This window comes from Gambusia affinis, linkage group LG07 (assembly GCF_019740435.1).
Source record: "Gambusia affinis linkage group LG07, SWU_Gaff_1.0, whole genome shotgun sequence".
NCBI lineage: Eukaryota > Metazoa > Chordata > Actinopteri > Cyprinodontiformes > Poeciliidae > Gambusia > Gambusia affinis.
In genome coordinates, this window is record NC_057874.1 from 6881443 (window position 1) to 6908758 (window position 27316).

Here is a 27316-nt window from a genome sequence, read left to right on the forward strand (position 1 = left end):
AAAACGGCAGGAATATCAGACAGAGGCTTTTATGACAAGGGACCACTGTTAACGAGTTCGGCTCTGTTCCTTCAGCGCCATGTTTGAAAGTGGGTATGGTTCCCATCAACCTTTCCCCCCACCTCCACCTTATTACAACAACATTATCAGGGTCTGCCCTGTCAGTTCAAACTATGGATTGTGGCCGTAAGCCACTCAGCATAAAGCCCTGATCCCTGTCATAACAGGTCATAGTGGAGTGGTATTTAGGGCTCCAATGCCCATGCTGGCGTGGTCCGAAGCTCCACCCCTAATCCACCCCCTTGTCCCTCACCTTCCGCCTTCTCCCCCGCCGCCCCTGCCCTCTGGTGCCCTCTGACCCCCTGTCTCTAGGAATGACGACCTTAATCAGGTCTCACAGACTCTGAGTAGACTACACATTCCACACTCTGCTTCCTAAAAGAAACAAATAGGCCCAACAGCAGCGCGAAAGGTTGCTCCACACACACTTCCTGCCACACTTATCCGAGTCTCACTTTGACAAATCCCCGCAGGAGATCAAAACCTTACGTGGTGTCGCACTCTTTTGCACCACCTCTCGTTCCTTGTATTAAAAGTCCCCTCTTTCTATAAATGCTTCTTTCGTTTCCTTTTTTCTTTTTTTTGAGCCCCGCCGGGCGGAGAGAGCGGTTGTGGGAATGGCGGCCTGGTGGCCCACTTCATGGCTGGCTAGTCAGAATTACAACGAGGTAAGGCGACTGCTTCAGGGTCACTGGTCACCGGTCTCTGCCGACCCAGGCACCGGAATTAAGAACTGCTGCGACTAGAGGGGGCCTCATCCTGACTCTGCAGGATCAGCCCTCTGAAACGGGTTTACGCCCCATGCTGACCAAACAAACCTCTCATTCAGCTTAAAATACTGTATGTTTCTTTGTAGTGATAAATACAAGGTAGTGTTCTCCCCTTCAAAATGGGCACATTGGAATAGGGATCAAAGGTATCTAAAACATCAAACCAAAAAAAAAATAATCTTTTTCACTATGTGACTTGTAGGGAAAACCTTCACAGGCACTGGGCAGTTATTGTTCACATGTCCATCAAAATTGAACATTTCCAACACAATTCATACTGTAAACAACTTGCTTTTCAGATCAGTAAGAATTTTAACGTCAGTACTTTCATATACGGTTTCTGGGAAAAAAAGTTTAATCTAAAATGTGTTTTTTAAATAAATGAAATGAGTCGCTTTAATGTTTCTAACAAATTGGACCAACTATCAATGCCGGCCAAGTTTAAGCTTGAAAGGTCCTGCCTGGTTTCTGGCCGATTAGGAGCTTAACAATCCCCGAAAGCTAAAAGTGAAACTTGGTCTTCGGATGCACCGTACCTAAACTACCTGCATCTGACAACAGCTCTTTTTCAATGTAGACATTTACTGACATAAGAAGACTCAAAGTTGAATATTTTTATTGTATGTGAGATGCTAGAAGCTTTATAAACGAATCAGCAAGAAGGCTCAACAAAATAAAACAAAAGCGGATCTTTTTGTTCCTTTGTTTTAGACGTTTCCTCGCTTCACCCAATTTGTTGATTAACTCAACTGCAGTCATCTCAATGATAACCTTCATTAAGTAGTGGCAGGAAGACCATTTCCTGCAGAATGCTGCAAGCCATGTAGTGGACAGAGTAAATATAAGGAAGAAAGGGGTTTTTGGCCAGCATCCAAAAAGTTGACTATTGGTTTATAAGTGACAAAAAAAATAACACTAATCATCTCCCTGAATACACTATCCTCAGTGTAAAACATGGAAAAAGTTCTAAATTTCTTAGCATAAGATTTTGATTTATCGTTGTCATGATAAATTTCAATGAAGGATGTGTAGAAAAAAAAGTGTCCATATTGCCAGGATTATTATTTGTACTATTTTCAATAAAGATCTGTGAATAAATATCAATAAATTTGAAAATATGATTAAATGGACATACTGTGTGCACTTTAGTGATACAAGTCGTAGTTTGTCCTCAAGAAGCTCGTTACAAATGTTAGTTTTTTTCGAGAGCACTATTTGTGGCATGACATGTAGTTACCTAGTAAGGTCATAATAGTTCTTATCATCACTTGTATCGTTATCACAATACTACCACAAAATATCGCGATACGACTACATTTTATCACCACCTCTCCACAGAAGGTGGGCATCTTACGGAAATGATTTTATTTCCGTAAAATGCTGGACAAAATTTGAGACCGGGGTTCAGGTTCACCTTCCGAATGCCGAATACAAGTGCACGCCACACTTTTAAGATTTTACACACCTAAGATAGCATAATGTGAATATATTAGTGGGCATATTTGCAAGGCACTGTTTCCTGCCAGACGCTATCTGGCATGTTGTCATGCTTCACTGAGAGTCGAGGACGAGAACCGCTCGCTTTCATCTGCGTCAGTGTGAACGGACGTGCGCACTTCCTTCCGTCGCCTCTTTCATCTGCAGATAAAGCGTGGCTCTCCCAGCGAGGAAACGAAGGGACGCCGCGGAGATGCCGTTCCCTCTCACCTGCGTATTAGTGGGTCGCGCGGCAGCATTACATTCAGCGTCGTTCATGACAGCCCCGTAGGAGCCCACCACACACTTCACCGCTCGCATCTGGTAGCCTGGCCCGCAAGAGGTAGTGCACTGAGTTCAGAAAGAGAGAGAGAGAGAGGGGGGAAAAAAGGAGTGGAGGGGAAATGTTAACAACTGTGAAAAGGAGAGAGAGAGGCAAACACAAAACAGTTGGTTTACCCGAGGAGGCAATGAAATCTGCCCTGAAAATAAATAACTCTGCACATCAACAAACGGAGGGCTTTCCCGCCGACGAGCAGCAGAAGAAGTTCATATACGTTGCTCTGACTGTTCTTTCCACTGTTGCCAAGTCAAAGGGTACAATCCCGCGCTCGCTTCTGGCTCATTGCCTTCGGTGAAACAGGGTCAAACTTGTGTGGCGGCGGCTTTAGCTACCATTTGGCCGCGCTTCATTAAACCGCTTCAAATGCACGTTAACATGCGCACATCCTCTGATGGGAGGCGCAGGAATATTTCGCATTTTTTGGGTGTTAAGTTTTGTGTGCACAGTTTACAAACTGAGAATGCACACAGACACCGCGCCGCATGCATCGTTTCAGGAAGAGGCTTTTATCACACAGCTATTCATGGGGATCTGTCCCGCTTACATTGTCTATATATCAAAACAAGCACATTTCCTGTTTCAGTGCACATTCTACGGGGAATTTTTACGTTGCACCTCTTACACGTCGCCGTTTTCCCATTCTTTGATAAATCAACAGCTGGAAAATTCCAGCACTGTTTGATTTGGAGGTTTAAGAGCTAATCTGTAGCGTCAAATCACTGGTGTGAGTCGACAAGCCGCTGCTTTGAGCCTAATTAGACAATCAAGTTCCATTTATGTGTGGAAAGTAAAATATTTCCTTTAATGTCTGCTGTAGATGTCAGGAACCTAACCACAGCCTCTTTCAAATGTTTTTATATCCCTTTCAATCAATTTTATTGACATTTTATGTTACAAACTAACAACAAGGTAGTGGGTAATTGTGAAAGGAAATTATTTTTATTAAGTACTAAACTCTGAGAAGTGCGGCTTGTATCTTCAGTTAATAAATAGTAGAAATCACTGCAAATTACAGCTGCATGTATGTTGGATTGGGTGCAGAGAGCCTGCAGAGATCAGTTTTCAAGTTTTGTCACCGTTTCTCTGTTGGGTCGCGGTCGGGACTTCGAGCTGCTAATATCTCTCTAGTCACGGGAACCCTGACTTTACGTTTGTTCAAATCTTTCGAGAGAGACATAACATGTTTAGTGTACCAAACACAGTAAGTATGCAGGGACAACTCACCTGTCCCCACGGTCCAACTTGCCAAGAGGCGCACTCCTGCTGCTGGCACGCCTGCACCGACTCGGGTTTGGCTGTGCCACAGAAGCGGTCATCCAGGCGGTCCTCACCAAACTGGCACCATGTCTGTCGGTGCCTGTAGCCTTTCCCACATGTGACAAGGCACTGAAAGGGAACATGTTGAAAGCGACATAGAAGCAATAATTGTGGTTGTTGCAACTGCTGTGTTCACAGTGATCTGAATGAAAATGTTTTCAGAGAAAATTGCCCTTGCATGGGAGCGAGAAGCCAGAGGAAGTGTGTTTATGCATGTGTATATGGAAGAGTGTAAGTGCTTTGGCAGCAACGTGTAAAAAATAAAAAAAATGAATCCTGGAATGCAGCCCACAGTTTTGCAAGCGTCACTATGTGTAAACTGAGCGGAGGTTAAGCAGGCTTCAACCCTGCAATCACCACTTTCCTAACACTCACTTAGAGTGGAGGAAGTGGATCATTTAAAGCAACTGAGACAAACCAAATTAGTCCTAAGATTTTGGTCCGAATTAGTTTAAATTACAGAAAAGCAAATGGGTCTGCATAGATTTCAGTTAAGTACGTAACGTTTATGAAAAATATGTTTTTAACATATTTGTAGAAATTGCCATCATGTCATGACAAAGTCATATAAGAAAGATAATCTGTGAAAACATTGAGCTCCTCTGCCTTCACCCAGCGCTGTCAGTACTAAATGCAGAAATACACGACTCAGTCAGAAACAACCAGTCAAAGAAAGGAGGATGGTCCTAGCGCTGTCAGTCACTCTGGTGTACGCACCGCTCACATCCCACGCCTTGCTCTCTGTTACGCAACAGCTGGTGTGCCGCAATAGAGCCTGCCACGAATGCTAGGGCTAGTTAGCATGGTAACAATGACACTGGATAAAACATTTTTCTGTAATGCTAAGTTTCTCTGGTGTCCAGCAGCGCGTACACCAGGATGTTTGACAGCACTAAGACTTTCCTCCTGGCTCTGATCAGTTGTTTTGGGTCGGGAGCGGCCCATTTTTTGCGTGCCGCAATAGGAGTTCAGTCTTAAACTGTCTCGTATTAAACTGACACAACATGGTGACAGTTTTAACAAATATGGAGAAATCCATATTTTTGAAAAAGTTACCTAACGCAAGTTTTAATGTCACAATGTGTTTAGAATTATTTTAAAAAAAGAAAAAAAACATGCGATAATTCTTCAACTGACCTCAGACCAGTCACCAGTCTTCCACTGTGGACAGAGGAACTCATTGCAGGGTTGGACGGTCAGTTTGTCCCTCTGACTGCAATTGCTCTCGTCGTCGTCGCTGGATGACTTTCGACACACTGCGCCCCGACGCCTCGTGCCCCCGCCGCAGCTCTTTGAGCACTGCGATCGAAATAGCCAGCCATCAACAGGAGGGAACAGCCAAGCAAACTCCAACAAAATCCTTCCCGTCCTGCTAGAATCGTACCTCTGACCAGGGTGAGTAATCCCAGCCACCACCAGGGTTACAATCTCCATGGCAGCCTTCCCTGTCGTCAGGTTTGCGTTGCCCGCTGCAGTACCTGTCGTCGACTTTCTGGGTCTTGCCATCCGACTGGCTGATTTTGGCGCAGTATAGTTCCAGAGTGCGATATCCAACGCCGCACTGGGCTGTGCACTCGCTCTTACGAGCCACGTGCCATCTGGTACGAGAGACAGAGAGAGGACGGGTCCCTCACAGGTGTCTTACAAAGTGCAGCAGACGAGCTGACCGGGCCCTGTTTAGGCACTGAAATGTCGGTTTAATCGGTCAAACGGACCTCACTTCACATTCAGTGTTGCAGGGCTCAGTGACGGCAGCGGGCCGAGCTGAACTGTGGCACCGCTGGTCCGACACCACCACCCTGTCCGACTCTCGGCTGCAGAGAATCTTACGCTTGCGCTCTCCTGTTGAGATACAACACAGCAGAACTGTACAGTAAATCTCATTGAAGAGGTTTTGTGTGCAGTGCTTTGATTAATGAAACCTTTCTCTATGCAGTAAAGTTCAACTGGAGCTTTCTGGGTTGGATCCAGTCCAAAAAAATGTATCATGGATCTCTTTTTGGTGGCCATCTTTGACCTAACCCTGTGGTGAACAAGTGGTCCCTCCAACGGCAGATCTAGAACATTTTACATAGAAGAGGTCTAGGAAAGGTGGCACTGACCTCCTCTGTGAAGTAGGCAAACATGTTTTCGTAAATGCTACGTACTGCACCTTTAAGGTCACAGCATGTTTAGAGTTTTATAAAACATGCAATTACTCCTCAACTGACCTCAGACCAGTTGATTGGCGCCAACAGGCCTAATTCTGACACACGCACAATGTTGAATGCCGAAGTATGCAGTACATGATTTTACAATACATTTAAGTGTTATTTAATAAACGGCAGGCAGGTATTCAATATAGAAATATCTGTAATTGACATCTTCTGTATATGAGTGGAGTCAACAAAATATCCACAAAAGCACTAAAAAAACTATTTATTGTATCTAAACGAAGACATTTTTTACATTTTGTCTCTTTGGACAACATCAAAATATGCTCACTCTGTTTAATTGACCTATTTGAAAATGCAACTACATATTTTTGGTGAAATCACATTTAATTTTAAGGCCACAAAAGGCTTCTGGGTAAACTAGGATTTATTCTTCGTAAATATAAAAACAACTTGTCAGCATTTACTTCCACTATGACTCCTTGTAATGTATGCATCTGTTAAATTTAGCATTTTTAATACGTCGATGCCACGGACCATCTATTTAAAGCTAAAGTGCTTGCAAACAGTAGATGGAAACCACCAGGTTTTGCGTTTCAGTGCAATGAGAGCTTAGTGTGTTCCTGCTGAGGACATTACATGTTGGCTGTGCGACCTGCTGTCAACAGCGAAGCTCTCGGTTTTCCCTCCCGCTTTGGCAGAGCGGTCCTCCCGACAGACTAGTGTCAAGAAGCAGAGAAAGAGATTCTTACGCAGAACAAAGTGCGTCGCGGCAGAGAGCAAGTTTTTTCGAGTTTACCCGCGATCCGCCCCCACAGACCCTAACCACTCTGAAAAACCCACGGTCACGTCAAGGAGGGCAATATATCACAGCCCAGTTGCTGTAAAAATTAACTCTGTCGCAAGCGATATTTTCTCTTCTCGTACGTCTGCGACTGTGAGGCTCCCAGGTCTGCTGTCTTCCGCGTTATCTCTGCTAGGAGCGTCGCATTTATCTTCAAACTTTTCTAACACGAAGGCCTGCCAGCCACATGTGCCTCCACCCCCCGAGCCCTCCCGCCGCCTCACCTTGGCACAGGCGGCTGCACTCCTGCAAGGGCCCGTAAGCGTCCCAGAAGAACTGCTGAGGCTTATCCTCTATGGGGATATTAAAGGAGTAACTGACATCTGGGTTGTAAAGGTTTCCAACAGAGAGAACCTGGAGGGAGCACAGAGAAGTACAGTTCAACACGGTGAGAAGAGAAAATGAAGCGACTGATTATTCACTGCAGGAACGCCAGTAGAACCTTTGTCCACATTCTGTCATGTTGTAGCCATAAACGTAACAGCTTTAGACATTTAGACACGGGGATGGGCATTTCATCATATTGTTTACCATTTATTGTGATAATAAATTCATTGTTGTCACGTTGTTTAAAAAAAACCAAAACTAAACACTCACATTATGATGACACCGACTCTGTGTTTCACCATGTGGACAGGACGGCGCGCGCAGCTGTACTCACAGCATGCGTCATAGAGGGCCATAAAGATTTTGTTCGGATTTCAACAAACCAAAGCACCTTCTTCCAATGTCAGCTATCTTTCAACCATGGCTTTCTTCCAAAGACAGCTGATTTAGTGCATGACTAAGCATTGCCTTCTGGACTGGATTTTGTTAAGATTGCATTTTTGGGCATCAGAGCAGAGAGAGGTGAACGCAAATGAGAGCCATTCTTTCAGGAGTGCTATTCTTTGAACAAATTTAATCCTGCATTAATTACAGGATTTAATTAATCCAGTATTACTTAATAAAAAATAAACTTTAAACTGAAGTCCGTCACTATGGAGGCACCTCAGAGTGCAGGAGCTCCTTTAGGGCGTCGCCCACCTGCTCTATGCTGGACTGATGCACAAAATCCCAATAAAACAATTTACAGTTTGTGGCCACAGCGTGCTAAAATGAGGGGTTTAGTATGAGGAGATTTTGTCCAAAGTTGCCAACAGTTTTTACCTGGACAATGATCTCCTCGTCGATGCGGTCAGTGCAGTTGATCCTCTCGATGACGTGGTCGGAGCCACTGTACTCGATGACGGCGTCTCCCACTTTGATTTCCCTTTTGAACATGCTCACCACAAAGTCTCCGTTGAGCACGAACTCTCCGCGGCTGTTTGATATTGCTGCAGGGAGACACGAACCGTTTTGACTGTCGCAATTGTATTTCGGATCAAGCCGTGTCCGCTCAACTCCAGGTGGAATCATCTCCAGAGCGCTGTGGGTTTAAAGGCTATGTTTGGGGGTAGCACCGCTTTCTTTAAGCGATCACATGGCACTGCATGCAGGAGGATGCATTAGAAACACAAAGGTTTATGTTAGCACTTAAAGGTAGACTGAGGCATAAAATGATCCTTTTTTCCCAGAAGAAGTCCCATTCAGGGTCGTCTGCACTCATTCACTCTAATGCGATTATGGAGCTAATTTCCTGCCTTTTCTTTCCTCACCATTTCACACATTACATTATTATGACTGTCGAGAGTACAAATCCTTCTAAGAATCTACGGCCTGTTCTTACATATATTTAAAAAAAAGACGACTTTACAAGCCTTTAGTGTAGAAAAGGGTGATTAATGTTAAACTATGCTCTGAAGTTGACATTGTAAAATACACACAGCTGTGGAGTGAAAATACATTTATTGGCGGGGAAGTGTAGAAAACCTAAAAATAAGTTTGGCTTTTGCTTTACTGCAGAAGCAGTATAATCCAGCGATAAACAAACGTCTCTTATGTAAGCTTCCCTTCATCTCACCCCACATGTTGAACACAGGCCTTGTGTACATACAAGGTACTTTGACACTTGTGGTGCGTTCACACGAAATGTGCTTTGAGCATCAGGCACGTTTGGTTTACTTTCAAAGTCTACGGGGAGGAGCGTCGAGGGTCGTCACAGTGAACGTTTGATGCGTGGAGCGCATCCGACGTGTCCCGAGATTTCGATTGGCTCTAAATCAAAAACTCAAACCTCAGCATCTAGGTAAACAAGCCTGTAGCCTGGCTGCCCACGCCTGATTGGCACCAACAGGCCTAATTCTCACTCATTAAAAGAGAAGTACAAATTCAATGCTTAGGTTTACAGTACACAACTTCACAATAAAACTAAGCAAAGCATTGTATGCTAACAGGCATGCAGATATTTGAGACAAGATAGAATATCTGATCAACTACAAGCACACTATGACTGAAACAGTGGCGTATTCTCACCGAGGTAGTTGTCGTCCTCCGGCTTCCCTGAGTAGCTGTGTTGTCGCACATCTATGTTTGTAGCACCACTGGGTATTCGCACCACTTCATTATAGCCTGTAAATGTGATTAGATTGTTACAAGACCTGCTTTGGATCTCATACATAAATCATTTTAAACAAATTACGTCTGTCTTTTCTAAAGGATGATCACACTTAATGGCAGCTGAAACACAGAACAAGAGCGGCAAGATCCAAAATGGAGAGCGATGGGACAAGAAGGTCGCAGCTCACCGTAGCGTACAGTGTTGAACGATCCTGCTACAGTTTTGCAGGAGGAGTTGTCACCTCCGCAGACGCCACACTTATCTCTCCTGGCTTTGGAGTTCAGGACGTGATCACAACCCGCTTGCTGCTCCGTCAGGGAAGAGGCGAGACAAGTGTTTTGTTAATGTGAATGACGCAGCGCAACTTTGGCGTTATCATGCAAAGTATTTGGCTATTTTAACGTAAAACTGTACAGATCATGAAAGAACAAATGACTCTTAAAGACACTGCTTATAAAAGACTTGGTATGGCAGGCCAATGCAAAGCACTGCACATTTGTGAGTTGACTGGAAAGCGTCTGTGCGATAAATAAGAAGGTTTGAACTTTGACTCTGTTGCGTTGAAAATCGTAAAAGGGTGTGATTTCTTTTTGGGCATTCTGTGTGTAATACTCAGACAAAATATTGCAAGTATTTCTCAGAACAGGAGCATGGAACAAAGCGCGCCGCCTTAAGCCAAACAGATTTCTGATGTTGCGACAATCTCTGGATGTGAAATGCACTTGTCTGGGGCAGACGGACTTCCTGAGCTACAGTCAAACCCAAAACTCCGTGTGTGGTTCCGAATGTACACAGGGAAACCCACTGACTCGTTTGATGTGCAGGGCATGTTTGCAATCAAGCTTTCAAACTGAAAATCTAAACGTCAGATTTGAGGAAACGGTTTGGTTAGGCAAAGGATTTGAGACGTTGGGAGGGATGTGGAAATCATGAAAAGGCACGGCTGCACCGCACGAACGGACCCCGCCAGGGGATGCAGCAGATTGTCTTTAAGCACTCGGTATGAACAGGCTCACCCTGCACAGGCCCTGGACGCAGATGTCGTTGGTATCGGGTCCGCATGGCGTGCCATCGATGACCCTGTCCCTGAGCTGATAGTAGGCAGTGCTGCCCGCCACCCTGCAGAACAGCTTACATCTGTCCTTCATCAGAACTGACAGAGGAGACAAAACAAAGGCTTGCGCTGATTAATGCTTTTCACCAGCAAAAAAATCAGGCAGCAAGCAGCAGAAAATGAAAATAGGGACTCACTTCCGCTGTATTTGGGAACCCAGCGGACGTTAGGAGGTAGACCGTTGATGTTGAAGTGCTTTCCATCGAAAACAGCACACTGTTCCTCCCTGAAGTCCTTCTTTTGCTTGGAGCAAGGCTCAGAGTTGCAAGAACGGAACTTCATCCGCCGACCAACGCAATACATTCCTCCGCTCCGGGGCCTGAGAGCGCAAGAAAGTATGGCAACTTAAAATATGTCAGTTCTTCTCTTTAGCATGTTACACAACAACAACACGAGTTCTCATTCGTTTTTATTCGTCTCTTATACTCTATTAATCCGGGATGAAAGGCTACACTCACTGAGACTGGCTGATGTGTGCATTTAGCAGAAAAAAACATCCCTGTAAGGTCTGCAATCAATGATTCACTGAACTCTTGTTATGGAAAGAATCCCCCTTAAGGAGGTTTGATCTATGGAACACTGACTTCAGCAGATGAAAACATGCGCGACTACAAAGACACGCGGCTACTCACACTGGTCGGTTGCATTCGCGCATTGCAATCTTTATGCCGCCGCCGCATGTCCGGCTGCACGTACCGAACGGACTCCAAACCCCCCACGCTCCGTCCACAGGCGAGGCGTCGTCCTCGTTGGGAATGCACAGGCCGTGTTTGCAATGCTGCGAGATAAATGAGAGGAAGGACGGAAACAAATTTAATGACAGGAGCGTACAGAGATGAAACAAAAAAAAAAAGTGGAACCAGAAAGGAAGGCTAAGTTTAATCGAAAACATCGAAAACTCAATGAGCGGGTCTGAAAACAAACAGACCTCCTCTGTTTCATAGCACAATGAAACAACTACGTTAGCAAGAGTCTTAGGAAATCCGAATGGTTGCCAAAGGAGATTCAAGAATTTCTTAAACATGCATAAAAAAAAATAAAAGCAACACCTCAGGTATGCTTTTGATGAGCGAATAACATTATAACATGATATACAGCTCAAAAAATTTTAATTTTAAATACTTTTAAAAATCTACATGTCGAGATACATTCAATGCCTAATCCTGGTGGAATTTACAGTCAAGCTGAGGCCACTCTTAACTTTTAAACTAACTGGAATTCAGCTTTAATCCAGTCCCATTAGTTTCCTCAGAACATTCTCCTACTGGAACCCACATCCTTGCATGCACATTTCTCATTTGCAGATTCTGCGTGACCCTTACCCTTCCAGGTGCACAGTCGGTGCCGTCAGCCCAGGGCATGTGCTGGGTCCTGCAGCCGCGCTGGGCGCCCTCTGGACTCGTGCACCACAACCTCCGACACTGAGTCTGTTAATTACACGCAGGCATGTGAGCTACATGTTAATTTTGACATTTCAAAACTCAACAATTAATGCACAACACCTTAAGAAAAAAAAAAGAAGCATGCATTTTAATAAAATGTTCAATTTGATTTTCCTCGTATTTAAGAGGGAATCATTGACAGGTTGTCATGTTATAGGGGTGACTTTAAAGAAGCCGACAACGCGATTCCACTCACCATGTAAGGGCACACCTGCGTTCCCGCCCCGAATATCAATTCGCACTGTCTATTGACACTGTATATCCGCCCGGGCAGCTGCTGCGACAGACTGTACGGCCCAGAAACGGGCTCGTCGAGCAAGCACTCACCATATCCTGTGCTATTAGGAAATAAAAATAAAATGACTTGAAGAAAAAAAAAAGAGGAAATAAAAAAACAAGAGACACAAACAGACAGAAAACGCACTCAGTACAGCAGGAGTGGTCAGTTATCTGCACAGATACATCCACAAAGACGTCTTCTTATGCTCAACCGCGCATAATATCATCCCATTTACTATTTCCTACAGTCGGGAGTAATTGTTTCTTTTTTCCCAGGAGTTCAACGAGTTTATTTGGAAAAGGGAGACTATGAGGCTGAAGGACTTATAAAAGCAGATCTTCCTTATATTACTTCTGAATTTAGCAGTTCCAGTTTTAAGAAGCAAGTGTACAAACAAGGCAGTTATAGTACCGCAATTTTGTTACATTTTGCCACAAAAACTTTAATGTATCTTGTTTTCCAAGTAGGCTGCAAAGATTAGTTTTTATCTCATTTCACCTTATTGTTCATGTTTGCTGTGGCCAACATTTAGTAGCACTGAAGTAGGTTTACACACACCTATTTACTACTTATGTAACTTTTGGATTTCATTTCAGAGTAGCAGACTGAATACATTTTTATGCTGCACTTTCAGATTTTTCAGTGGGGGGGGGCAAGAAAACCCTCTTTAAAAAAATAAAAAAAAGATAATACGTCTTATATATCCTTACACAGTACACGACTTGCATGTTTCTGGATGCACATGAATGAAAACTTCCACTAGGTTTGTACTGTCCACGTCTGAGCAAGCGATTTTTATTCTATCTGGCTACGTCCTAATAGTCAGAGACGCGTTACCGTGACGATAAAAAACAGCACGACATACTCAAGGAACTCTGTGATGTATTTCCTGCTACACTTGGACCACATCCAAGGGTTTGTGTTGTAGTTGAGCGTGGGAGCCATGACATGCTGCTGTGACTTCACTCCATCCTCCCTGCACTTGTTGCTGTCATCATGAGGCATGTTAAACCTAGAAAGGAGAGAAAAGTGAACTAACTAAAAACAGGCAGAGAAAATAGTGCCAAAAAAAAAAAAAAAAAAAAAAAAAATAGATCACATCTAAGTGAGGAGGGTTGAAGTAATTTTGAACGTTTCGTGGACAAAGCAAAAGCATTCTGACTGACGGACATGCAGTAAATGATGACGATGTCACTGCACAGAACCACAGACTATTAATTTCTCTCCATGTTTTCTATCTGTAGCTACGTTCCCACTATCACTGCGGTGTTGGTTTTGGGAAGCTAATTTGCGGTTGCCACTGAAAATAACAGAGCATTTGTATTCTCTGCCTGTGGGGACTTTGGAGAGAAACCAGTCTGATATTAAACTTTGTTAAAAAACCAGGGAAACATTTTAGACGGGAAAATCTGAGGCCCCACATTCAAACCACTGCAGGGTATAGAAATGTGATTGGTGTAAACCGGTACGACATCGCACTGCTCGCCGCTAACCTGCCCACCTTATACAGGGCAAAATCACAAGCGAGCTTTGCCACCAAGCAACCGTCGACCATGTTTGCACTGGTTGGTGCAGACAAAGATGGAATTCAATAATCCAGCACTTTGTTTAGTGGCAAGAATGAGCATTTTGTGAGAGACGACAAAGGCTTACTGCAGAAGGCTTAAAGGGGCGGTCTTATGTAAAATTGACTTTTTTGAGCTTCATGTCATGTTAAGGTTTTTCCCTCATCAAAAAACAATCTTGGAGTGTCCGAGGTTCCGCCTCACGAGACCCCCAGTCACTCCCCTCCAGACTAGTGGCAGCAGTAATTATCACACACTTGCGTGTGCTTTTACATTTTTTTATTTTTTTTATGTGTGTGTAGTTTCGGGAACTGAAGGTCTGAGGAATTGTATTTCTGGTCACAAGTATATATTATTCCCCTTTTCTTCTTCATTATTATTATTATTATTATTATTATTATTATTATTATTATGTATACTTTGATAAGAGTTTATCTGAGTTAGAAGTAATTGTTTTTTGGGGGAGGTTTTTTGCTTGTTTGGTCTTCCTGTGGGCGGAGCCTGTGGCTTTAAAACACGGCTCTGCACCACAGGGAGTCAGTCTGAGTTTAGGCTCCAACCAGCTCACACTGGAAGTGATGATCTCTTCCAATGAAGGCACTGCTGTTTTCTCTGATTCTAACCTGCCTTGGACATCCTATCTATGTAAATATGCTGCACATCTCCATCTTTGTTCACCTGAAGCCTGAAGAAGCACAACAAATATCACTGAAGTTATATTTGTTGTGCTTCGGCCAACCCTTTTTGTTTTGTCCAAGTCACACGAGAACCCCGCCAAAGAGACAACAGGCCCGATTTCAAGGTGTCGATTTTCTTTTAAGTCCTGTTTGACACATACAGCATTTTTATAACAACTGAATGCAACATGGTTACTTGATTGCGCTGTAAAATGGCGCAATGTGCCATTTTATATTTTTCAGTTCGCTTCATTGATCAAACTAAAAGGGAAAAAAAAAAATTTTTTTAATTCACTTTTCAGATGTTAATTTCTAAAAGATGCTCAAGGTACATATGCTTTTTCCTCTAATTCACATTTAAGTGCTATTGAAGTTTACATTGAAGTTTTGCTTCCAAACAGCAAAAATACGGAAAAGCTCAAGAGGTCTGAATACTTTTGCAGAACAAACTAAAACTTTTGAAGCTCTAATATTGCCCAACTTTAACCAAATCCATCTCTCCTTTAGAAAAACAAAAAACAAAACTCATTCCAAAAGGTCTGCTATGCTTACACATGGCCCAGTTCATGGGCGATGGTGAAGGCAGTGCTGAGCCCGTTGTCCTCACTGATGCTGCAGCTCCGGTACGGATCACACACCGTCCCCAGCTCGGCGAGCCCTGCGTAGCACGAGAACCAGGGTCAGTTTTCCCACATGACGCCGTCGCTACGCAGACTGCTGGTGGAAACGCTCTGCTTACCTAATGTGTCACACTTATCCCTCGCTCTGCAGATGTCCTGCCTGTGGTGAAAAATGAAGACAACAGGTCATGGTCAGCGGCGCTGCATTAAAACGAAGAACACTTCACCCGGTCTTTGATCAGGCCCCTCTTTAAACATACTCAACCCCGAGTTCACTGGGTATTTGGATATTTCAGAGACTTAAAAGCGAGAAGGCAAATAATTTCCCTGCACCTGGTGATAAGGATGGCGGTGTCGTGATGGGAGGGGTGGTTATCGTCCGGGACGTTCTGGTTCTGCTGCCAGATGCAGAAGTTCTTTAAAGTGGTCTGTGCGTTAAACGAAATAGCCGGGCCGTCCTGATAAACGTGCAAGGGAGAGAAAGAGATGAGGAAATGGTCGCGGTTTCAGGAAGACATGAGGGAACAGAGCACAAACTTACCAACTCGTTGTTGATTATCACTAACTTGACGATCACAATATTGATCAGGTTGCCGATGCTTGGGTCCTTATAGATGGAGGAGACCTGAATGGGGAGAAATCTGGATTAGAAGCACATATACTGGCAACTCCGTTCTAAGCTCACTGGTCCTGAGAATAAACAAGCCTTTTCTTCAAAATATAGGTCACCTCAGCCTCCCCCTTGACGACCACTGGTCCCTTCAGGCTGCAGAAGCTGCTATTTGAAGTGGGCTGAAAGTAAACGCTCTTTGTGACATACCTGAGATTATTTTTTAACCTTCATCAAATCTAACTCATTATGTCCTCTTTTACCCCTGGCCTCTTGGAAAAGTTGTTTGCTCCCGCCCTGGGCTGACCATGTCCCGACCACAACCCTTTCCCCAAAAGACTGCAGACTGAGATGCTGCACATCGGAACACTAACATGTGTGTGTGTGTGTACCATCTTACAACACATCCGTGCACAGCGCCTCTATGAAAGACCTTGAACTTTTCAATGCTTTGTCACATTGCAACCCCAAACTTCCTAAGACTGGGGTTTGTTATTGCATGAGTTGGACTTAAATCCGATTCATAGTTCTCTATTAATTTACAAATATAAATCTGAAAAGTGTTGTTTGCATTTGTATTCAGCCACTCATAGAGTCGAATACCTCAAAAAGAAATCAAGAGCAAACAACTGCAATTGTGCCACAGTTAACCGCTAAGCAAAGAAGTAATGGGAGTTCACTTAAACCGATGGACCAGGTAAGGAGAGTTTTTATTTTTTAGAACCAGAGGGGTCAATGCTTTTTGAATTTTTTGCCACACACTTGTAGGAGACACAGTAAACAGGTGAGAGGAGGTGGAATACATGCAAAGGTCCAGATTTAATAAACTAACTCTCCACGTGCCATTAAGAATGATATCCAAGGTGAAATACAGCAGCATAATAAATCTGAATATAGGGCCAGGGCTACAATACCATGATAGATCAAAGCATATGCGTGTGTTAAAGTGGCCTAGTCAAAGGCCAGAATTTAATCCGATTCATTTAAGTTCTAGAAATAAAAACAGGCAAAAAATGTCAGTCTCTAAATCTTTAAAGCAGAGATGTACTCTTTTGAACGCTCAGCTGTAATCACGGCACAAGGCGGTTAGACAATGTATTGACTTAGGGGAGTTGATTACAAATGCACTTTTTAGACTTTTAATAGATACAAATTTTCAAAACTGTCTGTTATTTTCTTTTTGTTTCAGTATGAAGCACTGTTTAGTGGTGGCATTACCTGAAATCCTGATAAATCGCATTGAGGTTCGTATTTGTGATGGGACAAGACAATAAACAGTTGTTTTTTTTTGCAAGGTACAGCAATGTTCCCCAACCAGACCTCCACGGTCACACTTACTATAGACATCAGTGTGAGTATGTAGTGCTGCAGGTTGCTGCCGTGATGCTCCACCATTTTGCTGTCGGCGACCAGCATGACTTCAACAAAACGCGGGTAGGAGAGGAAGCGCTTTGATCTCCTGTGAGGTCCTGAGTCACCACCGCTATCATTTGACGGTCTGCTGCCAGCAACGCCGCGCTCTGATGTGAGCCAAGCGCTACCGGTCAGGCTGGCGCTCAGCGACCCCAGGTCGTCGAGCATGCCAGCGCCGACCAGAGGGGAAGCGCTGCCGGCAACGGGGGCCGGCCTTCTCCTCGCCCTCTGCCTCTTGTGGCTGTGTTTGTGTCCTAAGACTTAAGAATCCAGAGCGTGAATAAACACAGACGCACAATCTGAAGTCATGCACATTGATTCAATCGTTCAAAAGAAATGCAAATAAATTAAAAGACAAGATATAAATGATTGTGTGTGAGGAGGATGTGGATAGATTTGTGGCTAAGGCTTTAAAGTTGAAACTGCATGCAAAGTGTGGACTGTAGAGAGGAGGCCTTGGTTTCACATGTCTGTGCTCTGGGTGTACTATGTTTCTGCTCAAATATTGTGTTGAGTTGCAAACACAGAGTGAAGGCCCGTTTTTCTTCTTTTCCCCCCACTTTGAAAAGAAAGAAAGAGAGAGAAGGGCAGTGAGTTCAGACTAGGTAAAAGTTGAAGTCAAACCATATAGGAGCGCTGAACAGGCAGCCCAGGAAACAAAGATAAGACAACAAAACCACCCAGTGCGATACCTTTCTCTGACTGTCTGTTTTTTGTTGTACTTTGAATGATAAAATAAATACATCCTTTGAAATCCAACAAGATAGCTGTGGATTACGTTGTTTTATGTCACTGCAAAAACAGAAGCATTTACAAAGCATTTCTGATGTAGTTTCTAGTGCCAATATCTTAGTAAGCTTGAAATCAAACAAAGCAAACTTGCAAGTAACTTTTCACACTTTAAGAGCTCCTTTTAAGTAAATAATTTTGAAATAAAGTGAAATAATCTGCCAGTGGAACAAGACATTTTTTCTATGTTATAAGTCATAATGTCTTGTTCCACTGGCAGATTATTTTATCTACATATATTTAGTACTTTTTCATCAGTATTCAGAAATTATTGCCTTGGACAAGCTCCTATTTTGTGCTAAAAAATTACTTGTAAGATTTTGCATTGCCAGTTAATTCTCACAAAAATGTGAACCTTCCTTAGTGATAACTTGTTTAAGTCGGCAAGGTGACGAGACCTTTTGTTTATAATCTCAGCTAGAGAGGGTGTGAGCCTCGTCTGTCACATAAAACAAAACGCACTGTAGTTTGTGGTTGCAACTGGACAAAATGTACAAAAGTCCAAAGGGCAAAGGAATACTTTTCGCAAGGTACAACATAAACTTCATATGAGCCCTAAATCACTTCTAGCTCCATGTGGCTTTTTAAGTCAGGCCGGCGCTCCCTCTGGCTATGTTTTCATACAGCCTCACTCACGCTGTGCAAAGGAATCAAAAGATAAACACACACACACACACGCACACACATAAACATATACATATGCAGTGACACCAAACGGCTGCACAACAATCAACGGCGAAAATATTCCGCCATTTATTTTCTTGGTTTTGATTATTTGACCATCTTAAGTTGGCGTTATTTTGCCATTACACAGTTTACACACCGTGGTCATCGCAGTGGGTCTGCCCGAGCTGCTTATCAAAGAAACAGAGGAAGTACAAGAGTCAACAGGAAGTTCAGCCAGTAAACTGAGATGGGGAGATACAAGGGTGAACTTCCAAGTGATTTCTTTTCTTTCTTTTTTTCCCTTTTTTTCCGTGTGTGTGTGTGCCTGTAGTGTGAGAGTTGGAAAGCTTCCTCACTGCTGTGCAGCAGCTGCAGGAACTGCACCATGCGTCCTGTGAAACAGCCAGACCTCCTGTTCATGCTGAGTCAATATCGATAAGAAACTCATCCTTTTATTGGTGCTACATAATCATAATCTTCCCCCCCTTTTTAAGATAAACCTAGTTTAGCTTAATAGGCACAGAACAATTATTTTAATAACTCGATAAGACCAGCTACAGTTGCATAATCGGCTTCTGCTGCGGCTGATAGGAGAGAGGCTGCATGTGTGGCTCAACGATTACACCTGATTATGTCTGTGGGAACCAGTTTAAAAGGTTGCACGCACATGAGAAAAATCCTCCACTTGCAAACCACACACATCCCATGAAAACACTTCCATGCACATAAAAAAACGACCGCATACACGCTGTTTTTAAACACAGCCACTGGGAGGTCCCAGCCCAGAGGCAACCAGCTCTGCTGGGCTTCGCCACTAAGTGGGGGAGGGGCAACGGGAGCTGATATTTAGGTCAGCTGACGGGTGATGCGAGCGCTTCGTGGATGAAATTCGATATAACTTCAGTGCTAAGCTCCAAGCTGCTGGAATTTAAAGTGTTTTCCCATCTCGTAGTCTGGTAGACTCAATTCGATTGAGGACCAAAATTAGAATTTTTGCAAAACTTTCAACTGGTGTTGCTCACTTTTGCACTGCACCGGCTTAAATGAACCAAACCCTAGAAAAACTTGTCCTGCCCCACACCCACCTGTGGTGGCGCTGCACCAAGAAACACTGAAGAAAACAACACCAAACCACTGAAGAAGAACCTCAACTTCTTTCAACACAAAATGTAAACAAAAATGGAGTAGCATGAGATTTTACAGGTTGTAGGATTTCTCTTGTCTCTGGCAAAAGACTCATTTCTTCCTCAAGACTTGTACATTTGTTTTGGTTGTATTTACCCAGAATGCCCTGCGCCGGAATCTGCTTCCAGCTTTTGGAGGCGTTCAGCTGAAGTGAACTCTGGTGCGACTCGAATGTAAATATGAATGTCAAGCAGACCAGAGTTGGCAAGGCATTCTGGGTAAAAACAACCAAAGCAAACACGCAGATCTAACACTAGCAGGAGAAATGGTTGTGGTGTTTAACCAATGAGAAAAGAGAAATCCTACAGCCGCTAAAATCTGACACCACTATATTTTTGGTTACACTTCCTGAAGAAGGAAGTTGCTCTCAGATTTTTTGTGTCGTTTCTTTCATCGGTCCGTCGGAGGGATGGAAACAAATTGGTTAAAGTGTTTGGTTTGTTTAACACAGTCCAGTGTGAAAGCAAACTGCAACAACTGACCCCAAATGTCCCCAAACAGAGAGAGTCCACTGGACTATCAAGGGGGGGGGGGGAAGAGAGTTAGGGTTTAGTTAGGGTTAAAACCTAAGTTACAGCTGCATCTGTAACTTAGTAATAAGGCTCGTCTGTCAAAAAGTGCGATGCATGCGCGCTCATCATGGAACACGGCTCACCTGAAGTGTCACAAGCTGAGGTCTCTTCGGATGTGTGATTCCCGGATGACAGTTTCCTGTACACGATATGAGGTTTTGTGTGTTCCTCTTCATAGTGCTCCCCTTGATAGCTGTGCAGGGGCTCCACAAAATACTCCCCCTCAGGAGACCTGAAAGTGCCAAACTGTAAAGGAGAGGAAGAGAACCTGTAAGAATCTGTCAAAAAAAAAAAAAAACTGTAAACACAAATAACACCTAAATAAGCAGAAGGAATTTGTTCATCATCATGCCACATCAGCTCAGTTCAATTAAAACAGATTATATAGGTAATATTGTAGTTTGCATTGAATCCATTTTGATCAAAATAGATTTCAAATTTGAATCTCTAATTAATTGAATCTCTAACCCTACCCCGCATAGACTGTTTAAAACCAGTTTATGCGGGGCGTGCCTTGGTGGCGCAGGGGGGTTAGCACGCCCCACGTTTGGAGGCCTTCGCGGATGCCGCTGGTTCGACTCCCGGTCCCGACGACCTTTGCCACATGTCTTCCCCCCTCTCTTCACCCTCTTTCCTGTCTGCCTACTGTCGCAAACATTCGAGCCACTAGCGCTGCAAAAACTCTTTGGAGAAAAAAAAAAGAAAAAAAATCTAGTCTATGCTACTATCAGCCTGGGAAAATGACATTGGCACAAATCAGGAATGGACTCTGATTCTACAGAATCCTAAAAAAAAGTCCAAGGAATTTAAAACAAGACGAACCAAAGTTTGTCAAATTAGTCCCAAAACTAATTCATGCATTTAGAGATTCAAATCTGAATGTCAAAATACATAGTAATTTTACTTGTTACATTATTTTTAATTTTGACAGTATTGAAAAAAAAAAGATTGTTCTAAAACCCTGTTTAATGCTGGATTGAAACGAACTTGACATTATAGACAATGCAAAGTTTTGAAATAATAACACTGCATAATGGCACACTTGTTATCTCTTTTGACGGGATTTTGGATAAATATATTTGAGTATCATCAGCACAATAATTTCTACTGTCGTGTCTAATGAGGAACACACATCAGGACAACAGAGATGCATGTTGGCATCCTACGCCTGTCAGTTGCTACATTATCACATATATGCGTAATGCTGAAAAGTGGCAAGCCGGAGCAGAGAACTGGACTTCAACCATGGACACTGTAATCATAAATTGCAATGCTTTTTGATAGACAAGTCCTGTTTTATCCAGAGACATAAAAAAGTAATAAAGGGTGTGTCATCTAGCATACATACTTCACACACATACATGAACACATAAAAAAAAAATGGCTCCAGCACTGTGCTCTGTGGTACTCCTTAACTAACTTATGGTGTAGGAAGTAATGATACAGCAGGTGAACTTGCCTCCATCTTCCTTTCATCGCTGCTCCACACATTTTAAAAAAGGGGTTGGATCTCAGCTGCAGGAGACCCATCAAGCGCACACTCTGTGCCTCTCAGACGTGCCAGATGTACAGTATAAGCTATGGATAATGCCCTGCTGAAAGTGCCAAAATTCAAATATGCACATCCGTGTCAGTGGTGCGCAGAAGCCAACCATACGACATCCGCCGATATTGCCCGCACATCGTGAGATGTTTCGATTCGTCCAAACACATGCAGAGGTCCTGATCCCAGTGACTCTGCCGTTTCTCATGCGCTGCCACCTGAATTCTTGCAGCTGACACACTTCCAGCAAAGCTCGGCAGTTCCAGTCTGTGTGCACGGGGATTTCCCTAGATTCCCTGAATCTTTGCAGAATATTTCACACGTGCTGAGCTCGGTTCTTTGAAATCTTCCTCTGAAGATATTTCTAGGGAACGCTTAGAGTTTTCCATTTCATTCCAAATGTAGAATAGGCTTTTGCTTATTTGTAAAATATCGGATGAAATGAGGAAATGCCTTTTGGTAACTAGATGAAAGGAGACAATTTGCATGCATGTACGAATTGTTATCAAACACGGCAAAAGGAATCAAAGCAGATCTGCTATGTGTATCAGGGAAAGCACTCTGAATGGTTGCAAATGCCCTTAAGAAGCCCTCTGACTGTAGATCACAGGAAACCTTCAGCGTGACTGGGCAACTTAGATCTCTACAAGCTAAACCACTAGCACATTTGACTTGCTGCTCATTCGTTACGGACAGCCTTCATAGGAAGTCATGGGAAATAAGGCAGGCGGAACACTGGTATGGTGTGGATGTATCTGACACAAGTAGAAAAACATTAAACCACTCAGTGATCCTACATCTGCACAATATGTACAAACAAATGTATAGTTTGGGCAAAACTACAGAGTGCTGCAAAAGTATTCAGTAAACTCTCTGACATTTTGCCATGTCGCAACCACAAACGTCAGCATTGAAATGGAATTTCATAAATTAGACCGACACAAAGTAGTGCATGGTAGCATAAATAGATGATGCGCATCGTTACCGCCTGCTGCAAAAAAAAATAAATAAAAAATACACAAATCAAACCAACCGCCTTCAGAAGTCACTATAACGAGTAAACAGAGTAAATAGTAGCAATGGAAACTCAGTATAAATCCAGCTGTTCTGCAAAGTCGCCAGAGGTTTACTGGAGAACAACAGTGATCAAACAACGTCACAAAGACCAAGGAGCGCACCAGAAAGGTTAGGGATAAAAGCTGTGGGGACATTTAAATCAGCCACAAAAATGTGGGGTGGGGGACATTTGGCAAAATTGAAAGCCTATGAAACCATCCGGCTAATGGCTGAATCTCTCAAGATTTACTTTTAAGGAAACCACTGTTGAGGTGGGAAACACCTGAAGAAATCCAGCTTACAGTCTGAGTCGTCCACAGCGACAACGTTGTGGTCAGATGAGACCAACACTGAATCTAAAACGAGCACTGAGCCGCTGTGAAACATGGTGGTGGTAGCCTCATGCAGTGGGTATGCTTTTCTGCTCACAGGCAACCAGGAAGCTGGATGGAGTCAAACACAGAACAATCCTGACACAAAACCTGCCAGAGTCTGGCTGGCTGGTAAAGATGATCCTCAAAACACTTCAGTGATTCCACCGAATGGAGGTTCTTCAAAGATATGACTCAAAGAAGCTAAAGCCAAACGCACATTTTTTTCAGATTTTCATATACAAACTACCTTTGTCGTTGCAACCTGGAAAAAAAATAACGCCACCAGTGTGTATGAATAGTTTTGATAAAGCGGTCTCTCTTTTAAAAAATAAGTAAATAAATAAATCACTTCACGAGCGGCTTCTATGAATAAACTCTGAGTGCACTTTTGATCCCTAACAAAACTCCTGCTTCAGCAGCCCTGTTTTTTTTTGTTTTTTTTTTTTTGGGTGAGAGGGGCGGGGGGGGGGGGGGCGGTGTCGTGATGACGTCAGCTACAATCATGCCCTGGCGCTGCTCAAACGTGCGTGAAGACGTCACCGACTGCCGGGAGAAGAAGCGTGGAAATGGGAACGTGCGGTCAGAACCTCGAGTAATAGTTCGGGGAAAGCTGAACGCGCCCTGAAAACAGAGCTCCGAAACTTATCGTAGTTTGGAAATTCTGTTAAATTTATGCGTGTTTCTTTTTTTTACGCATAGAATACTTGAAGTAACTTTTTATTGTTATGTGTACAGTGCCTCGCAGCCGAGCGTAAAAAATAAACTCACCAGGCCGGCGCACAGACTGATGACTGCGGCGTGTTGTGCATGTGCATTCACATGTCCTCTATAGAAGCAGTGCCTTAACTCCGTGTCCTCCTCCTCTTCCTCCTCCTCTTCTTCCTCCTCCTCCTCCTCCCTTTCTGCATCTGTTGCAAAAGCGGTCCCGTTATCTCCTTGGGGCGCTCCGAGGATCGTCACAGTGTAAACGGGCGCAATAAACCCCGAATCCAGCGTAAGGTTGAGGTGATAGTTCTTCCCGAAAGCAGATATCCTGTAGTGGATGTTTGCCGCGGCCCAGTGATCCGGGGCGCTCCCGGTGCCCTCGTCCAAACTCCGTCTCTTCCTCTTGAAGTGCACGCCGGCTGGAAGCCTGCCACCGGCTTCATTCACTCGCACCGGAGTTACAATCTCATACGCGGCCAGCTCCTCTGGTGCTGCGGGGAGGGAGGGTGGAAACAAGGCAGGCGGAATTCAGTTCAAGTCAAAACAGTCCAGATGTGCGAGATCATGGTTTAAATTAAATATATATATATATTGCTCACGTGTTTTTCATTATTTTGGTATTTAACAGTCGATCAGACTGCAACTTGTGCGCTACAAGGCGGAATCAGAAAAACTCATTCATTCCCTGCCTTGCGAATGATCCCACGCGTCAGGAGGGAGGAGAGGATTAGAGAGAAGTGGGGGGGACTACCTACCTGTGCTTGAACTCCGGAGCAATCTCCCTGTGGATGCGACTACATTCAAGAGATCAGGGAATAGCAGGAACCCCAAGCCCCAGAGGAGCACATGCATGTTGTCTAAATTCAGAGGAGAGAGACCCGGGCAGCCTGGAAGTCCTGTTGGGAAGTCCGCTTGTTCCTGCGCTCACTCCGGGGATCTCCGCCTTTCTGCCGCCGCATCCACGTCTTATTACCGTCCGCCCTGGCTGAGCTGCTGCTGCTGCTGCTGCTGCTGCTGCTGCTGCTGCTGCTGCTGCTGGTGGTGGTGGTGGTGGCCGGCCGGTGAAGCAGTGCAGAGCTGGGACGTGAGGGCTTCGCGGACTCCCTGGCGAACATGCATACTGCAGAGAGAGAGGGGTGGGCTGCAGCTCGGAACAGTCCACTGGCGATGGGCTCTAGTGAGCCCGTGAACTCTCTCCCCTGTGTAGGGGCGGGATCAGATCAGCAAAGGTACTCTGGTGCAGTCAGGGGGAGCTGAGTGCTTTTTATACCCCCACCACCGCTCCAGATAAGAGTGGTCACATATACAGAGGAGATTACTCTTTTTTTCTTTCTGAGTTTGCACAGAATGTACTGACCAACTGACCTTATTATAAACAGGAGGGATTTATTTGGATCGTTACAGCTTGACAAAGTGGCAGGGCCGGCACAAGAATAAACTGGGCACTAAGCAGAACTTAAGTTGGAACCTCGGCAGCCATATAAGCAGCATAATGCTTAATTGGTTCCTCGTTAATGACTTAAATCTTGTCTACCCCCCCTCCACATGTTTTGAGTTGCTTTTGAAACATAATCAATGAAACATTAATCAACATTTTGGTAATGATGACAACTGTTACAACTGTTTATTTTATGTTGTTTGTGTTTTTGTGATGTAGAGCACTTTGAACTGCCCTGTTGCTGAAATGTGCTATATAAATGAACTTGATTGATAAAAGAAACACTCAGTCGGTGAGCTTATTTTAGTATTGTAAATATGTCTGAACTATGTCTAAATGGCCATAATACCTCTTGACTAAACTCTGTATACCGTTACTAGAACATTTTACTATTTGACCATTTTAAAACACAACGGAAAAATCTGAAGCCTGTCACAGATTACAATTTTCCATCTTGACTATACTTTGCGCCAAAGTGAATGTTTTCAACATTACAAACAGTGCACTGCAAAGGAAACTAAACCAGTGACTATTTCATATTAATACAAAGACAAACCCGTCTGAATGTTATATCTGACATGAACACTGAAGTAAAAAAATAAAAAATACAAAAAATAAAAATCTTCCTAACCGGGAGTTGATGGCCTGTCGAAGAGTTGTGGACAGGTCGCTCTGGAGAATATGTGTGGTTCACAGTGGGTTAAAACTTTTTGGTTAAAGTGGTGCTTTGCACAAGCCTATAGTACATACCGACCAGATCAAATTGAACGATAATGCTGTTACCCCAATCTATTTATATGCTAAATACAGCAGTAGGCTCCTCTGTTTACCTTATTGAGGAAAAAAAAAGGAAAGGCGCAGACATTAATTGGACTGTGACAAGCGCAACTAAATGCACAGGAGGCTCATGGGATCCTTTCCATCACACATGCCTGAAGATTTGCGCCTCATTCACCGTTGTGGTTACAGCGAGCTACAAAATGGAGCCGGAAGATGTTAAGCAATAGCTGTAGATAGCAGACTGCTGCTTACATCAACTTAATGGCACTGTTCAATCTTTAAGAGTTTGGTTTAGCTGGATCCAATTTCAAAAACATAACATGGTGTCATTGGGGTATTACACTGTTTCCTAATAAGTACAGTAAGAGACTTAGATGATCTGCAATAGTTGTGAAAAAGTTTATCATACATATAGGCTTTGTTGCCTTAATTTGATTGCCATAATTGATCTTTTGAGGCCAACCAGATATGCAACTTATGCATCTATTTTTTTCCCTCTGCCAGATCTACAAATACTAAATAGCTCTTTCTCAGACAACAAGTTGCCAAAAATATCAACACAACTCACAACTTGATTGCTTCCTGCTTGTAAGTTGCTAAAACTGATTAATGGTTTTCTAGTTTAAAATCGGCAACCACTCATGTCTGAATAACATCTATCTATTCCAGTGGAAATTAGAGGAACAAAAACTTCTTGGGAAACCTTTTCATCGTGGCGGCTCTTGCGCACTTCAATAGAGAGGGACGTGAGCGAGAGATAAAGATGTTCAAGATATTCCCAGACAATAGACGGGTGCCTCTCTTCTTGGTCCCCCAGTAACTTGAACTGTGTGTACCTTGGTGGTCTCCACGTCACTACCCCTATCAAGTATGCGGGCATCTGCTTATGTTCTCAGTATGCTATCTGGTAATAAAGGACAACAGCTTGGGCATGCCTTCATAGCGTACAGTCAGCATGTGCAGCCTTTAAGGAGACTGCATGCTTTGCTTTGCATAGCCTAGATAAAGTGCCTAATTTGAAGTGCCTGCAGCATTCAAAAACTGA

General features: G+C 43.6%; 1 protein-coding gene across 2 annotated transcripts in view; it reads right to left on the minus strand.

Moving 5' to 3' along the window:
• The window catches only part of LOC122834348 (A disintegrin and metalloproteinase with thrombospondin motifs 9-like), a 50063-nt gene extending 24748 nt beyond the window's left edge, over positions 1-25315 (minus strand). Inside the window, exons 1-23 of one of the 2 annotated variants that reach the window (XM_044122710.1) lie at positions 24809-25315; positions 24117-24544; positions 20459-20621; positions 17089-17417; positions 15682-15765; positions 15474-15598; positions 15260-15300; positions 15073-15178; positions 13144-13290; positions 12195-12336; positions 11879-11983; positions 11189-11334; positions 10694-10875; positions 10459-10595; positions 9630-9747; positions 9358-9453; positions 8113-8279; positions 7188-7317; positions 5682-5808; positions 5351-5564; positions 5104-5265; positions 3874-4035; positions 2538-2657 (exon numbers count right to left, since the gene is read on the minus strand). In XM_044122710.1, the coding sequence (XP_043978645.1) occupies positions 2538-2657; positions 3874-4035; positions 5104-5265; positions 5351-5564; positions 5682-5808; positions 7188-7317; positions 8113-8279; positions 9358-9453; positions 9630-9747; positions 10459-10595; positions 10694-10875; positions 11189-11334; positions 11879-11983; positions 12195-12336; positions 13144-13290; positions 15073-15178; positions 15260-15300; positions 15474-15598; positions 15682-15765; positions 17089-17417; positions 20459-20621; positions 24117-24544; positions 24809-24905 (3528 nt within the window). In that variant the 5' untranslated portion in view covers positions 24906-25315. Of the gene's footprint in view, positions 1-2537; positions 2658-3873; positions 4036-5103; positions 5266-5350; positions 5565-5681; positions 5809-7187; positions 7318-8112; positions 8280-9357; positions 9454-9629; positions 9748-10458; positions 10596-10693; positions 10876-11188; positions 11335-11878; positions 11984-12194; positions 12337-13143; positions 13291-15072; positions 15179-15259; positions 15301-15473; positions 15599-15681; positions 15766-17088; positions 17424-20458; positions 20622-24116; positions 24545-24808 lie in introns of both variants that reach the window. The other variant, XM_044122709.1, reaches the window with a different exon arrangement.
• Between the last annotated feature and the right edge of the window lie 2001 nt (positions 25316-27316).